This window comes from Drosophila biarmipes, chromosome 2L (assembly GCF_025231255.1).
Source record: "Drosophila biarmipes strain raj3 chromosome 2L, RU_DBia_V1.1, whole genome shotgun sequence".
Classification (NCBI taxonomy): Eukaryota; Metazoa; Arthropoda; class Insecta; order Diptera; family Drosophilidae; genus Drosophila; species Drosophila biarmipes.
In genome coordinates this window covers 4,513,236-4,526,486 of record NC_066612.1, presented here as the reverse complement: position 1 = coordinate 4,526,486, position 13,251 = coordinate 4,513,236, and the positions used below count along the sequence as shown (strand labels likewise).

Genomic DNA, 13,251 nt, shown 5'->3' with positions numbered 1-13,251 from the left:
ACAAGAGCACCAGAAGAAACACAGAAAATATTATAAAAATTTGTTAGAAAGGGCATAGGTTATGCTGGCACAGGAAGGTTTTCTTAAATGATAGGTTGTTGTTTGATAAAACTTAAAACCACAGTACTCAGTTTTTATTTTAAATATATTCCAGATTTTTTTAAATAAAAAGAACATAAAAATTTCAGAGATACCTAAGTGAATCAAAAAAGAATACGGAATTAGGGGTGATCAGTGATCACATTTTATGAAGTTTTTCTAAAGATTTATGGACTTTACATTAAATTTCTTTGAATTAGGTGACCATATAAATACATTTCTTCCATTTAAAACTATGGAACTCTTTTTTCCCTTGATTACAATAGTTTGAGTATGGTAAGTGATTTAATCGTTTGAACATCAGCAGCCTATTCTACGCCTCTTCCACATGTAAATCGGCATCGTAGTTAGTGTTCCCAGTCCTGATTTACGGCGTCCTTCAGCAGACAAGTTTTCCCTTCGGGATGGCAGGCACTAATCCAATTGCTGTACGGATCATTAGGCACTGATTGCGTTCATGGTGCAGACGGAACCTCGGGCGTAGGTACTCAGATACAGATGTGAGATGTGAGTGCGAATGTATTCAGATCCAGAGCAAGGACACTCCGCCTGCAGTAGTCGCACCACATGCAGATTAACCCGCAGCCAGTGAAAGGGATGGGCCGTCCTGCCCCGACATCAATTATGCGGGAAATTCACCGATTTAGATTTAGCAGCAAATCGATTTTGCGATAAAAAGAGCAGGAAACCTAAGTGCATTTGTGCGGGGAAAAGTGTTAAATGAAATTCACATCTTTGCGATAACAGCATCACACTCACTCTGCCCTGTACAGAGAAAACAATTTTTACAAGAACTAGAAATTGTTTTAAATAAGAAGCGGAAAACATATATCATCATAAGAAAGATAGTAACGAAAGGTTTACAGAAAATAAGAGGTATACAAACAGTAGCAAAATAAAATAAAAAATATTTAAACTTCTTAAATGTATTATAAAGATTTTGATTTAGTTTACTCCTTAAATACTTTTATGATTTCAGTACCATCTATAATAATGTTCTAACACAACTTTATAATAACCATATAAAACTTGCTTAAATTTTGATTGAATTTTTTGTAATTATTGATCTTTTTTTCAAAGATTGCCAGGACTATTTGTATAGACTCATAAGCCTATAGGTCATATACTTAAATTTAAGCAACTTATATTGATTCAAACTAATCATAAGGATCCCTTTTAAGTATACATTTAAAAAAAAACCGAAAGACAAATCAACTTTTTTTAAGAGTTTGATTTTTTCTATATATTGATAGACCTAAAATAAATATTTTCTGGAAAAATGTGTTAAAAATTAGGGGTGGTGGCAGTGGTTATTTCTTCTGTGTACTCCACCTTTCCAACTAGCATCCTCCATTCAAATGAACCGCAAAGTAAATCTGCATTTGATTTGTCGCCCGGCGCACATGTTGCAAAAACTTTTGCCGGCAACTGTCGCCGCGAAAGGTGGCACACACAAAAATAGAAAAACAATTGCCAATTACGGGCGAGCGGTTTCCCGGCTTCCTTGTTTGCCGGATCAGCACCCAAAAACCCAACCCCAGCCCACCGAAGGGCCCAAAAAACCCACCCCGGTAGCCATGACCACCAGCATGGTCCTCAAACAACAGTCGAAACAAAGGAAAAACGGAAAAGGAAACAATCAAAAAGCGGGAAACTCGACCGAAAAAAACACGAGGGGTGGCAATGGGCAGCAGGAAAAACTATGTGGAAAATCACTTTTGCGCTCATAAATTTCAATAATAAAAATTTGAATGCAGTTGACACCGAAACAAGCGTGCTCGCCCCTTTTCGACAGCAGCAGAAGAGCAGCAAACAAGGTTAAGTGAAATAAAAATCAGTGAAGTGCATAAACAAGGTTCAAGGTGCGGGTCGCATTGGCATGGCATTTGTATCTGTATCTGGAAACGTGTCTGCATCTGTATCTCGGTCTGGATGCTGCTGGACCACCAGATAATTGAATTGGCTTGTCGCATTTGGTTGAGGTGGCACAACCCTTTTTTACCACTTCTGCCGCCGGGGGAGTTATGATTTTGCATATGTACAAATGTATTTATGAACATGGCCATATTTTGGTTAGCACGTAGGATGTGGTCTGCCCTTACTAACAACATATGGAGTACGATTTCTGGGGTGGCGGCCTCAATTAATAGTTGCGGTTCAAGTGCAGAGGCGATAATCCTGAGGTCAGTCCTGCTCATATATGGGTTGAAAATAGTGGGCCTGAATTTGGTTTATAGGGGAAATCGCACTTTAAACAAGAAATAAAATATATATCTGTTTCCCAAGAGTTTTAACATCATATTACAATATACCAAATTAATTGACAACATAAAAATTTAAAATAATATTAACCTGCTACGTTAGATAGGTAACCCAACAAAAGTCTTCCATATTTTTTAGCAAGGTTTTTTCGAATACTTATTTTAGATTTCTTGAAAAAAATTTACCCTAATTAAGTACAATGATTGCGCTCAAAAAAGAAACATAAAGATTGTCTTAATTCAGACATTTGACCAAAAACAGACAAATGGATAAGTACAGTAATTATAATTATAGTTCATATGTAGTTCTTACAATCCATATGAACCGCTAGTACATATCTAAAAAATAAAGAAAATCCTATCAAATTAATGTTGCGTTTTCTCTCTTTAAATAACTATGTTTGTCTACCCTTTTTCAGATTTCATTTAAATGTATGCAAAAATAATTAATCAATTTAATTCCCATTAATATCCAAATTGTCATGAACAATTCAAATTGCTTGGCAAAAAAAACGGCTGTCCCTGCATTGAAATGGTGGTTGATTTTGAGTTGCCTCCTGAAACGTACGTGAAATTGCAGTTCAAAACAGCGCGCCAAACAGCCGGCCTATCGATAGAAAAACACGATATCGATAAAACACACCGAGCGCGACCATAACAAAGAGGACGGATATTCACGTTTAAGAAAAAACTAAGATTTTATTCTGGTTGTTGATGTTATAGACAGAACGATGGGGTCAAAAGGCGGTTTACTTCTTGGCCTTCTTGGGGTCTCCCTTGGCGGCGTCCTCGCTCTCGGCGGCCTCCTTGGCGCGCTTGGCGCGAATGCCTACCAAACGGGCATCAGTGCGAGCCTGAAAACAAACCAAAGCATGAGGATCGGGGTCCAATAAGATTCCAAAGCCAATAGCTTACCTTGCGCAGCGTGGCGAAGGCCTTGAACTTCTTCTCCTCCTTGGTCACATCACGGAACTCGACCACGGCGGGCTGCTCGTTGGTGATGGGCATGACGGGTCCCTTCAGCTGGGTGGCCAGCTTGCACTCCTCCAGGCTGGACTCGCCCTTGCGGATCTTCTTCTCGTTGATGGGGAACAGGATCAGCTTGCTGCGGTACTCCTTCAGACGCTGGATGTTGCGCTGGCGCGACTCCAGGGATTTGTTCTTACGCCTCTTGTCGACGGAGATGCCGATGGTCTTGGCGAAGTTGGCGCTAATGCCGGCACCCTGTGCGATACATAGATTCAGTGGGTTAGTTGGTAATCCCCTCGAGCGGCAAGCGCACTCACCTTCAGCTCCTCCAGGGTGAAACCACGGCCGGCACGCAGCTTGGTGTGGTAGCGGATGGTGGGGCAACGGACCACGGGGCGCAGGGCACCGCTGGCGGGGCGGGGGAAGACGGCCTTGGCCTTCTTGACGCGGTTCTCGTGCCTGCGGACCTTGCGGGCCGGCTGGTTGAACCAGGTCTTCACATGCCGCTGCCACCACTTGTGGTAGTGCTGATTCGGAATCATATTGTTACCCTTACCCATCTTGGCGGTTTAGAATAGCTGCAAGGGGTGCAAAAACACAAGATAAACATTAGTGGCTACATATAACACCGAAACTGCAGTATAACCAAGCTGCAGACCCACGTGGCCGCTTCGTTTTGCTTGTTTTATCTGTGTTTTAGAGCACTTTTGAATGTTCCTTGGGTGGCCAGCAACGCCCCCGTGTATCCTCCACACTTGGCACACTTGATGGCTTGGTCTCCATTCCGTTTATCATTTATTTTCATTCAATTCCGGGACGCTCTCGAAATTTACACACCTTTTCTTCCCAACAACGAATTAAAAAGGAAATCGCAACCAACTTCACGTCGTTGGCCAAGCGAAAATTTCCCTCGAGAAATTCCCTAATGCGAGCGAGAAATTTCCCCAGCTATCGATTGGTGATGCAATCAGTGTTAGCGAGAATACTCAACAGATCGCATTTTTACGCCCAGCCAGTTGTGTTAAATATCTAAAACGCTGACGCGTCTCATTTGGCAGGCGGGAAAAATAATTAAAAGTAGTTACGAGTGCATTTGGGGGCATTTATTAATGTTTAATTGCCTTATCGATTGACTGGCGTGTCGCGTGGCAACTCTGAACTGTACCTCTGATACAGATAAAAAACTATTGACTATTGAACCGTCTATCTATAATCGAGAAATTGCGCGCTAATTTCCCGCATTGGCCAGCAATCGTCGTCGAAACGCAAATCAAAATAAACAGCCAGGTGCGCCCGTTCCCCATCCGCGAGAGAAACGAAACGAAGCGAGGATGAGCGAAGAGGTATCCGCGTCGCCGGTGGCCATTGGCGAGCTCAAGTATGAGGATGTGTCGCAGCTGAACTTCTCCAAGCTGTACTCGCCCAAGATGAAGAGCGTCTACTGGCGGTACTTCGGGTTCCCCTCGAACGACAACAACGAGGTGATCACCAAGCAGAACGTGGTCTGCATCAAGTGCCACAAGGTGCTGACCAACCATGGCAACACCACCAATCTGCGGGCCCATCTCCAGCACCGGCACAAGGATCTGTTCAAGGACCTGTGCCAGGAGCACGACATCCATGTACCGCCGCGCAAGACGCCGCGCAACGTCACCCATCCGCCGCTGTCCAAGCGGAACGTCTCCTCGCGCCGGGTCAAGCTGGAGTTCATCAACAATCGCAATCACGATAATGGATCTGACGAGGAAATGGACGAGGCCGCCGTGGCCACCGCCGCCATGCAGGCGGAGGAGGACGCCTCCTCGCAGACCATGCTGTACGAGACCATGGTGCCGTTCACCTACGACGAGGCCGACAACATCGTCGAGGAGGAGGAGCGCCTGGTCATGGAGCCCAAGTACGGTCGCAAGCGCAAGGTGGCCACTCCATCGGGCGCCCTGATGCACGGGCGAGCCATCAAGCACGAGGATGGTGGCTACTCATCCGTGCCCAACATCGCCAATCTGGCCGAGGCCCTCACGGACATCGTGATCAAGGATTTCCGCAACGTGGAATGCCTGTACGATGCCGGTTTCAGTGAATTTGTGCGCCTGGCCATGGGCAATTCGTCTCCACTGCCAGAGCCGCACAAGATCGAGTCGCTGCTCAACGAGATGCACGCTTCCAAGTTCCTGGAGATCGGCGAAATGACGCGCGAGTTCACCTCCGAGAAGCCCTTCTCCCTGGCCTTCGAGCAGTGGATAAATGTCGAGCAGCGCCGCTTCCTCAGCATCTACCATCACTATCTGGACGAGGAGACACAGTCGGCCAGGAGCATGCTGTACGCCACTGTGGAGTACACTGACTACATTGTCTTCGACGATCTGCTGACCGACTTCTACTTGGCCAACTGCACGCTGGCCATCGTGAACTACGACGAGGACGAGGACTTGCTGCACACCTACCTGCGGGAGAAGAGTAAGTGCAGCAGCTGGCTGGGGCGAACATGTGTATTCATTTATCTCACAATATGATTTGCCCTTCAGATATTCCCATCGCCCTGTGCTACGTTTCGGTTATTGACAAATGCCTGCGTCGGGTGTTTGAGCTCGAAGAGGTGGCCACGCTCATTGATCAGGTGAAAGACCTCATGCAGCGCCACTCGTCGGAGATTGCTTCCAAGGTGGCTGAGGGGCCCTTGCCCACGTACAACGAGCACTTCCCCTGGACACTGTACGAGATGCTCAAGTTCTTTGCCGAGTCCATCTCCTGGTCCGAGGACATGGATCAGCTGGTCATATCGGCCAAGACGGTGACGGAGGCACTCAGTGCTCTAGTGGTAAGCTATTCACCTGACTGAAACCCTTGAGCACCTAGCTTATTGGCTAACATCTTACAGATTGCCTTGGACACTCTGCGTGGCGAGGATATTCCCTTGTGCAGCATGCTTTCGCCAATAACCTCAAAGATTCTTATCAAGAAGCTGGGCCTGGCCGAACAGGACGATCCCCTAATGATGAATGTGAAGCGCACCATTTCCGGAGTGCTGCAGACCCACATCATAGCTAATGACTATCTGACCGCCGCTGCATTGTTGGACCCGCGCTTCCACCGCCTGACCACCATTGACAACCTGGAGAGAACTGTACGCATGCTGACTCTTCAGTACAACAAGAACTTTGGAGCGGTAGGCGAAGGAGAGGCAAATGAAGTGGCAGCCAGCTCCAGCGCCGTGACCATCAAGTCAGAGCCCAGGGCAGGAGCAGGCGGTGCAGCCAGAAAGTCGAGTAAGTAGACACTCTTGAGGCGGGTTTCAGAGAACATGGACTAACCCAAAACTCCCTGTAGAACTGGAGCTGCTGTTTGACATTGCCGAGATCCCCAGTCCTCCGAAGAGGGACACCGACAGCAGCGTGGAAAGTGACCTGAAGCGTTATCGCAACGAGGTGGTCGTCCAGCTGGATGAGTCCCCCATTGAGTGGTGGCTGAAGATGGGCCACATCTACGGAACGCTGCGCGACTTGTCCAGCCTGTACCACAGTGTGCCCGGCGTGGTGAGCCTCAGCTTCAAGAAGGCGCTGCGAGACCAAATTTACGATTTTAACAAGCGCTTCATGCTCACCGGAAGTCACATCGATGCGATCCTCTTTCTGCACCATCACAACAATTAGCTCGAACTCGCGGCTTCCTGTTTTTATCTAATACAATTACATTTAAATTACTTTTAACTTAATCCGATCTTGTGTATATGAACATGACGAGCAGGGGCAAGGGCGCAATTCCGCCGTACTGTAATCCAAAAGACAGCCCTGGCCGGACACAGAACATCTATAGAACACGTATAAATGTTAAGAGAATATTCTGACAGCATAGATCCCAATGAAACCTTAAGTCTAAGCATAGGTATTTGTTAAATAAAATTCGATAACCAAACTACTCAATTGGCTTTATTAACTTAGTCATTTATTACAAACATTTCACACAGGGAAATATATACCTTTTAAATGACGCACTAATCTAAAAACTTTTGTTTATTGTACATAATTGATAACTTAAAAAAAGGGCAAATAAAAAGTATTACTGGGTTTTTATATGAGTCATTTTTTGAATACGTAGTTTTTTGAAATACGAGGTGTGTTCAAAAAGTAAGGTGACTTTGTATTTTCATGTAAAACAATTAATTTATTTATCAATATTAATGTTGTCCCCTTCAAAGTAATCCCCCTCAGATACAATACACTTGTGCCAACGGTTTTTCCAATCCTCAAAGCACTTCCCATAAGCTCTTTTCGGTATAGCCTTGAGCTCTTCCAGCGATGCAGTCATTATCTCTTCAATCGTTGCAAATCTCCGTCCTTTCATAGGTCTCTTTAGTTTTGGGAACAAGAAAAAATCGCATGGGGCCAAATCCGGTGAATATGGTGGCTGAGGCATTATTGTGGTGTTGTTTTTGGCCAAAAAATCTCTCACAAGCAAAGATGAGTGAGCAGGGGCATTATCGTAATGCAAAAGCCATGAATTGTTTTTCCACAATTCTGGACGTTTCGTTCGTATTGCTTCTCGCAAACGGCGCATAACTTCCAGACAATACTGTTTATTGGCCGTACGACCATGTGGTAAGAACTCCTGATGCACCACGCCATGGTAATCGAAGAATACAGTGATCAAAACTTTGACATTTGATCGAACTTGGCGTGCTTTCTTCGGTCTTGGCTCCCCTGGGCTCTTGGTTTCGGTATCATAACCATATACCCATGTTTCGTCACCAGTTATGACCCTTTTGAGTAAATCTGGGTCGTCGTTGACGTTATCCAACAGGTCGTGAGCGATGCTCATGCGACGGTTCTTTTGGTCAAAATTCAGCAATTTTGGATCAAACTTCGCTGACACACGACTCATGCCCAAAACGTTTGAAAAAATTTCATGGCACGAGCCAAGCGATATACCGACATCTTCAGCAACTTCTCTGGTAGTGATTCGACGATTTTCCAAAACAATTTTCTTCACTGCTTGAACGTTTTCATCAGTCGTTGACGTGCTTGGGCGTCCAGAGCGAGGCTCGTTATTGGCATTTTCCCGGCCATCTTGGAAGAGTTTGTACCACTTGTAAACATTTTTTTTACTCAGAACATTTGCACCGTATGCCACTGTCAACATTTTAAGTGTTTCGGAGCACTTAATTTTATTTTTTACACAAAATTTGATGCAAATCCTTTGATCCATATTTAGCAAAACTAAACAAAAAGGGGATTCAATTGAAACTTGGTACAGATGTTAGGGAAGAGTGTACCAACATAACAAAACAAAAAAATCGATAATCGAAAATATGTTGCCCGCGAAAGTTGAAAGTCTCCTTACTTTTTGAACACACCTCGTATATCTTTTAAATGACGGATTATTCTAAAAACTTTTGTTTATTTCACATAATTGATAACGTAAGAAAGGGCAAATAAAAAGTATTACTGGGTTTTTATATGAGTCATTTTTTGAATACGTTGTTTTTTTTATACATTTAGTTATCATTTCAGTAACTTGTACGGTTTTTCTTTTTAGTTCAATGAAATTTAATTCTGATTTTATGATGATTTATGATTTTAAAATAATATAGATTTGTTACTTGAACATACTTTAGTTTGAACTTTTATAGATATTGCTAAATTTCAATGGGTTCATTTATTTTGTATAACATTTATTTTTATAAAATATAATGGGGGAGATTTATTATTATTATTATTGATCAATAATTAAACTCTTTTTAAATGACTGTACTAATTCCCCAAAGAAAAATATTTACTCTTCTGCAGCCCTTAAAATTTCCCTACCATTTTCATAAAAAATTACTACTCTTCTAGGAAAACTATTTATGATATATTTTGTTTTTGTTTAATGAGTAAGGGTAGCGACCTTTTATTACAAATAGTTTTGAAACTTAAAATTAAATTAAAATAAACTAAATTAATAAACATTTCCAAAAAACTGTTTATCTTCTGTAAGTTTGGTGCAGTCTGGGCACACTGCTTCTGACAAGGTTTTTCGTAATATATCGATATATTCGTAATACTATCGAATAAAACCAATTTGTTAATATATGGGGTATTGTATTTTACTTAATTTAAAATGTTTAACAGTTCAATAAAAATATTTAAACTTTAAAAGAATGTTTGGTTTTCATAATTGCTTGCTTATGGTTTATTTTTAAACTTAAAGGGATTACAAATAAATAAATATTTAATTAATTAATTTTATAAAATCAGCTTTGCATATCTGAGGAGCGGCTTAACTGGACTCCTTCCTCTTTGTTGAGTTGACAAGAAGACGAGAAAAATATTCCAGTGTATGGTGAATAATCATTATCAATATTATCATAAGATATCGCTTGAGCAAACTGGCTCCTTGCCATCGATATTATCGATAGTGCCATCGATAGTTGGCCAGCTCTAGACGTTGGCATCCGCAGCTTGGATTGGCACAAAAGAGGGCAACAAAGCAGCTATTTATTATTGCCAATAGGACCGAACCGAGTGATTCGAGGCACTTGCTCTGCTAGCAGGGGATCTCTGAAAATGAGCCGCCAGCGAGGGTGCGACCGCCGACTCCTGTAATCTTCTGTGTGATAACTTTTGGCGGCGAGGAGCGGATTGGAGCAGGGCGGAGGGAATCGGAAAGCCAAGTGAAAACAGAATATCGGGGCGGCGGCGGCAACGTCAACGAATCAACGAAGTCCGGAAGTTCAGCAGTTCCGGTGACCGCTTTTCCAAGAGCAACTGCAATCCCAAGAGGGACTCCAGTGGACAGGATGTGCGGCCTGGACGTGAGACGCTTCTTCGAGGAGTGGCGCATCTGGATACGCCCGCTTCTCATCGTCACCTATGTGATCTTTGCCATCATTGTGGTGCCACTGCTCATCGTGAACTCCGTAAAGGATGGCTTCCAGCGCAACGACCAGCTCATCCTTATCGGCGGTCTGTTTGTGCTGTCCGCAGTGCCCGTGTCCATATGGCACATCATCCAACACGTCATCCATTTCACCAAGCCCATTCTGCAGAAGCACATAATCCGCATATTGTGGATGGTGCCCATCTACGCCCTGAATGCGGTAAGTGGGCCATCGTCGGCGTAATCGAAGACCACAAGAAACCTAATACGCTCTCTGTTCACCTGCAGTGGATAGGCCTCTTCTTTCCGAAGCACTCCATCTACGTGGACTCGCTGCGCGAATGCTACGAGGCGTACGTCATTTACAACTTCATGGTGTACCTGCTCAACTACTTGAATCTCGGCATGGACCTGGAGGCCACCATGGAGTACAAGCCGCAGGTGCCGCACTTCTTTCCGCTGTGCTGCATGCGGCCGTGGGTGATGGGTCGTGAGTTCATCCACAACTGCAAGCACGGCATCCTGCAGTACACTGTGGTCCGGCCCATCACCACCTTCATCTCTGTGTGAGTGTCGCGAGTGTCCTTTCTGCTTAGCACCCAACTCTAATCCGGAATCCCGTAGCATCTGCGAGCTGTGCGGCGTCTACGGCGAGGGCGAGTTCGCCGGCAACGTGGCCTTCCCCTACATCGTGGTCATCAACAACATATCCCAGTTCGTGGCTATGTACTGCCTCGTTTTGTTCTACCGTGCTAATAAGGAGGACCTGAAACCCATGAAGCCCATCCCCAAGTTTCTGTGCATCAAGGCTGTGGTGTTCTTCTCTTTTTTGTAAGTGCTTAGGGAGCAGCTTTATAGGAGCAGCGTTATGATGCATACCTTTTAACATCCACAGCCAAGGAGTGCTGCTCAATGTGCTGGTTTATTATAACATCATCAAAGACATTTTCGGCTCGGATGTGGGGGACACGAACCTGGCATCACTTCTGCAGGTGAGTGATTTGTTCAGCTTATATCATCGAAATAGGTCAAATACTTTTTTCTTCCTATGTAAGGCATATATAACTTACGATTAAGATAAATTTAGCTGACCACTAGGGGTTGATTATAGCTCATGACTAAGCCCATGATTACAAAACCACACTTTCTCTTTTGTAAAGAAGAATATGCAAGACAGCCTTGCGAATTAGGTGAAAGTTGCTGAAAACCAATTACAATAATCTCATATTCGCCCTCTAGAACTTCCTCATCTGCATCGAGATGTTCATCGCCGCCGTGGCCCACATCTACAGCTTCCCGCATAGTCCGTTCCACATCAACTCGCCGCAGTACTGGAACAACCCGGAGCACAGCTGGTGCCGCGCCTTCCTCTCCATGATGGACATCTCGGACATGCAGGAGGACGTCACCGAGCATCTGGGCGTCGTGGGCAGTTCGCTGAGTCGCCGCTTCCAGGGCCGCAGCACGTACCAGCCGCTGGCGCGCAGTCCCCGCCGCTCCAGCAGTGAGTCCGAGTATCTGATCAGCAAGCGGCAGGATCAGCAGCTGCCGGGCAGCTCGTCGCAATCAGGTAACATGTATGGTGCCACTTCCAGTCGCCTGATCGTCCCCGTCTATGATGGCAAGCTGAACACACTGCCCGAAAACCAACCCACTCACTCCCAATCTCAATCTCGATTTCCTTTAGCAGGCGTGGCAGACGACGGCGCCAGTAGCAATAGCAACAACTACCAACAACAACAACTACACTTGCCGGGCGCGACGGGCTCCTCCCAGTTGTCGACGCGTCAGCGCGATACGTTGCATCTTCGCGAGCGTGAAAGGGAACCGGGTGCAGCTGCTGGCGGCGGTGGCCACTTCCTGCGCCTGCCACCCGGTGCCGGAGCCGCTTCGGCGGCAGCGCCAATACCCGAGTCCAACGACGACTATGCCCTGCTGTTAGGCGCGGGCGCGGGCAGGTGACACCGCTACCAACAGTACCACCACTACCAGCACCATCAGCACCCGCACATTGACGACGCCTTCGAGGACGAGGACGGCGTGGACGTGAGCCACCAGCTGAATGCCTCCTCGCTCAGCGCCTCGCTGTCCGTTTCGTTCGGCATGTCAAGCAGTCTTAAGTTCAGTGCCACTGGCAGCAACCAGTCGGCGTCCGAGTGGTCCAACTCAACGGGCGGGGATGATGACGCTGACGACGACGACGACGACGAGGACGTGGACATGGGCGGAGAAGATGGGGAGGATGGAGATGGAGACGACGGTGCTGGCGAGCAGCCCGTTGTCGTTGTGGCCTCCACGACGCGGCGACGCCGCGATCGAGAGTACATCACCTAGACGCGCTGACCTTAAACCCCTTTTCAGTTATGTATGCGCCATGGCTGTATATTTATTGTTTCCCCATATCTTGATTTGTGCTAGGCTTAGAATACTCATGAAACGAACCCGTTCTGGCGGCCCATTAAATGGGGCATTTGAATCGTGGCCTTAGTTTTCACCGCGAAAGCAGCTTTTTAATAATCGTTTTTCCTGATAGCGCACACAACGCAGATCGCCACATCCCCTAGCCCAAAGCATCATCATTATTAAACATGCGCGAATTGGGGCCAGATATTTTGTATGTATGTACTTTTATGGGCTGATTTTGTAGACCGACCTTCCCGAAGCGATATTTTTACTCTATACATCCCCAGCCAGGTGGGCCCGCATTGTTGGGTCTCGAACTTTTGTGTGGCGAAGTAGTTAATTGAAGAGAAACATGCCTGAACCGATTGTGAATTTTGCGACTGCCGCCGGTCAGAAAAGGGCGTGACTTGTATTTAATTAATTCTTATTGTAAAACTAATATACACATTTATAATATAATATTGGAAATTATTCGCAAACGCCTTTTATGTTTTTATCAACTCGAATTTGTATTATTTGTATGCTACTGCACCCATCTGCGTACTAACACGGCTTTTCACTCCATCTTTCGACACATTTGTAAGCCTTATCGTTATTTATATTTTCAGTTGACGCAAATTGCATATGTGATAAGAAGTTTTTCAAATTTGCTGTATCATTCATT

General features: G+C 45.3%; 4 protein-coding genes and 1 long non-coding RNA gene across 7 annotated transcripts; 3 read left to right on the top strand and 2 right to left on the bottom strand.

Moving 5' to 3' along the window:
* Window positions 1-251: 251 nt before the first annotated feature.
* LOC127010628 (uncharacterized) lies at window positions 252-1,179 on the bottom strand. The gene is made up of 3 exons (XR_007763354.1): window positions 1,082-1,179; window positions 859-893; window positions 252-788 (listed from the first exon to the last, which is right to left on the bottom strand). It is a non-coding gene; the product is annotated as an uncharacterized LOC127010628 (long non-coding RNA).
* Window positions 1,180-3,033: 1,854 nt separating this feature from the next.
* LOC108034655 (60S ribosomal protein L13) lies at window positions 3,034-4,290 on the bottom strand. Its single transcript, XM_017109597.3, has 4 exons — window positions 4,167-4,290; window positions 3,647-3,907; window positions 3,276-3,584; window positions 3,034-3,214 (listed from the first exon to the last, which is right to left on the bottom strand). The coding sequence occupies exons 2-4, from the start codon at window positions 3,887-3,889 to the stop codon at window positions 3,110-3,112; spliced, it is 657 nt and encodes a 218-aa protein (XP_016965086.1). The 5' UTR covers window positions 3,890-3,907; window positions 4,167-4,290; the 3' UTR covers window positions 3,034-3,109.
* A 4-nt stretch (window positions 4,291-4,294) lies between these two features.
* LOC108034644 (uncharacterized) lies at window positions 4,295-7,244 on the top strand. The gene is made up of 4 exons (XM_017109586.3): window positions 4,295-5,786; window positions 5,855-6,147; window positions 6,208-6,595; window positions 6,657-7,244. Exons 1-4 carry the CDS (start codon window positions 4,661-4,663, stop codon window positions 6,977-6,979), a joined length of 2,130 nt encoding a protein of 709 aa, XP_016965075.1. The 5' UTR covers window positions 4,295-4,660; the 3' UTR covers window positions 6,980-7,244.
* A 2,491-nt stretch (window positions 7,245-9,735) lies between these two features.
* Window positions 9,736-13,066, top strand: LOC108034466 (transmembrane protein 184C). 3 transcript variants are annotated; one of them, XM_017109360.3, is made up of 6 exons: window positions 9,736-10,404; window positions 10,473-10,750; window positions 10,809-11,015; window positions 11,080-11,176; window positions 11,424-11,754; window positions 11,875-13,066. In XM_017109360.3, the coding sequence occupies exons 1-6, from the start codon at window positions 10,105-10,107 to the stop codon at window positions 12,144-12,146; spliced, it is 1,485 nt and encodes a 494-aa protein (XP_016964849.1). In that variant the 5' UTR covers window positions 9,736-10,104; the 3' UTR covers window positions 12,147-13,066. The 3 variants fall into 3 exon arrangements, with proteins under 3 accessions (XP_016964849.1, XP_043950008.1, XP_016964842.1); XM_044094073.2 differs by having other exon boundaries at window positions 11,872-13,066; XM_017109353.3 differs by having other exon boundaries at window positions 11,424-13,066.
* On the top strand, window positions 12,288-13,066 carry LOC127010627 (uncharacterized). Its single transcript, XM_050884894.1, has one exon. The coding sequence runs from the start codon at window positions 12,288-12,290 to the stop codon at window positions 12,516-12,518; it is 231 nt and encodes a 76-aa protein (XP_050740851.1). The 3' UTR covers window positions 12,519-13,066.
* Window positions 13,067-13,251: the final 185 nt, after the last annotated feature.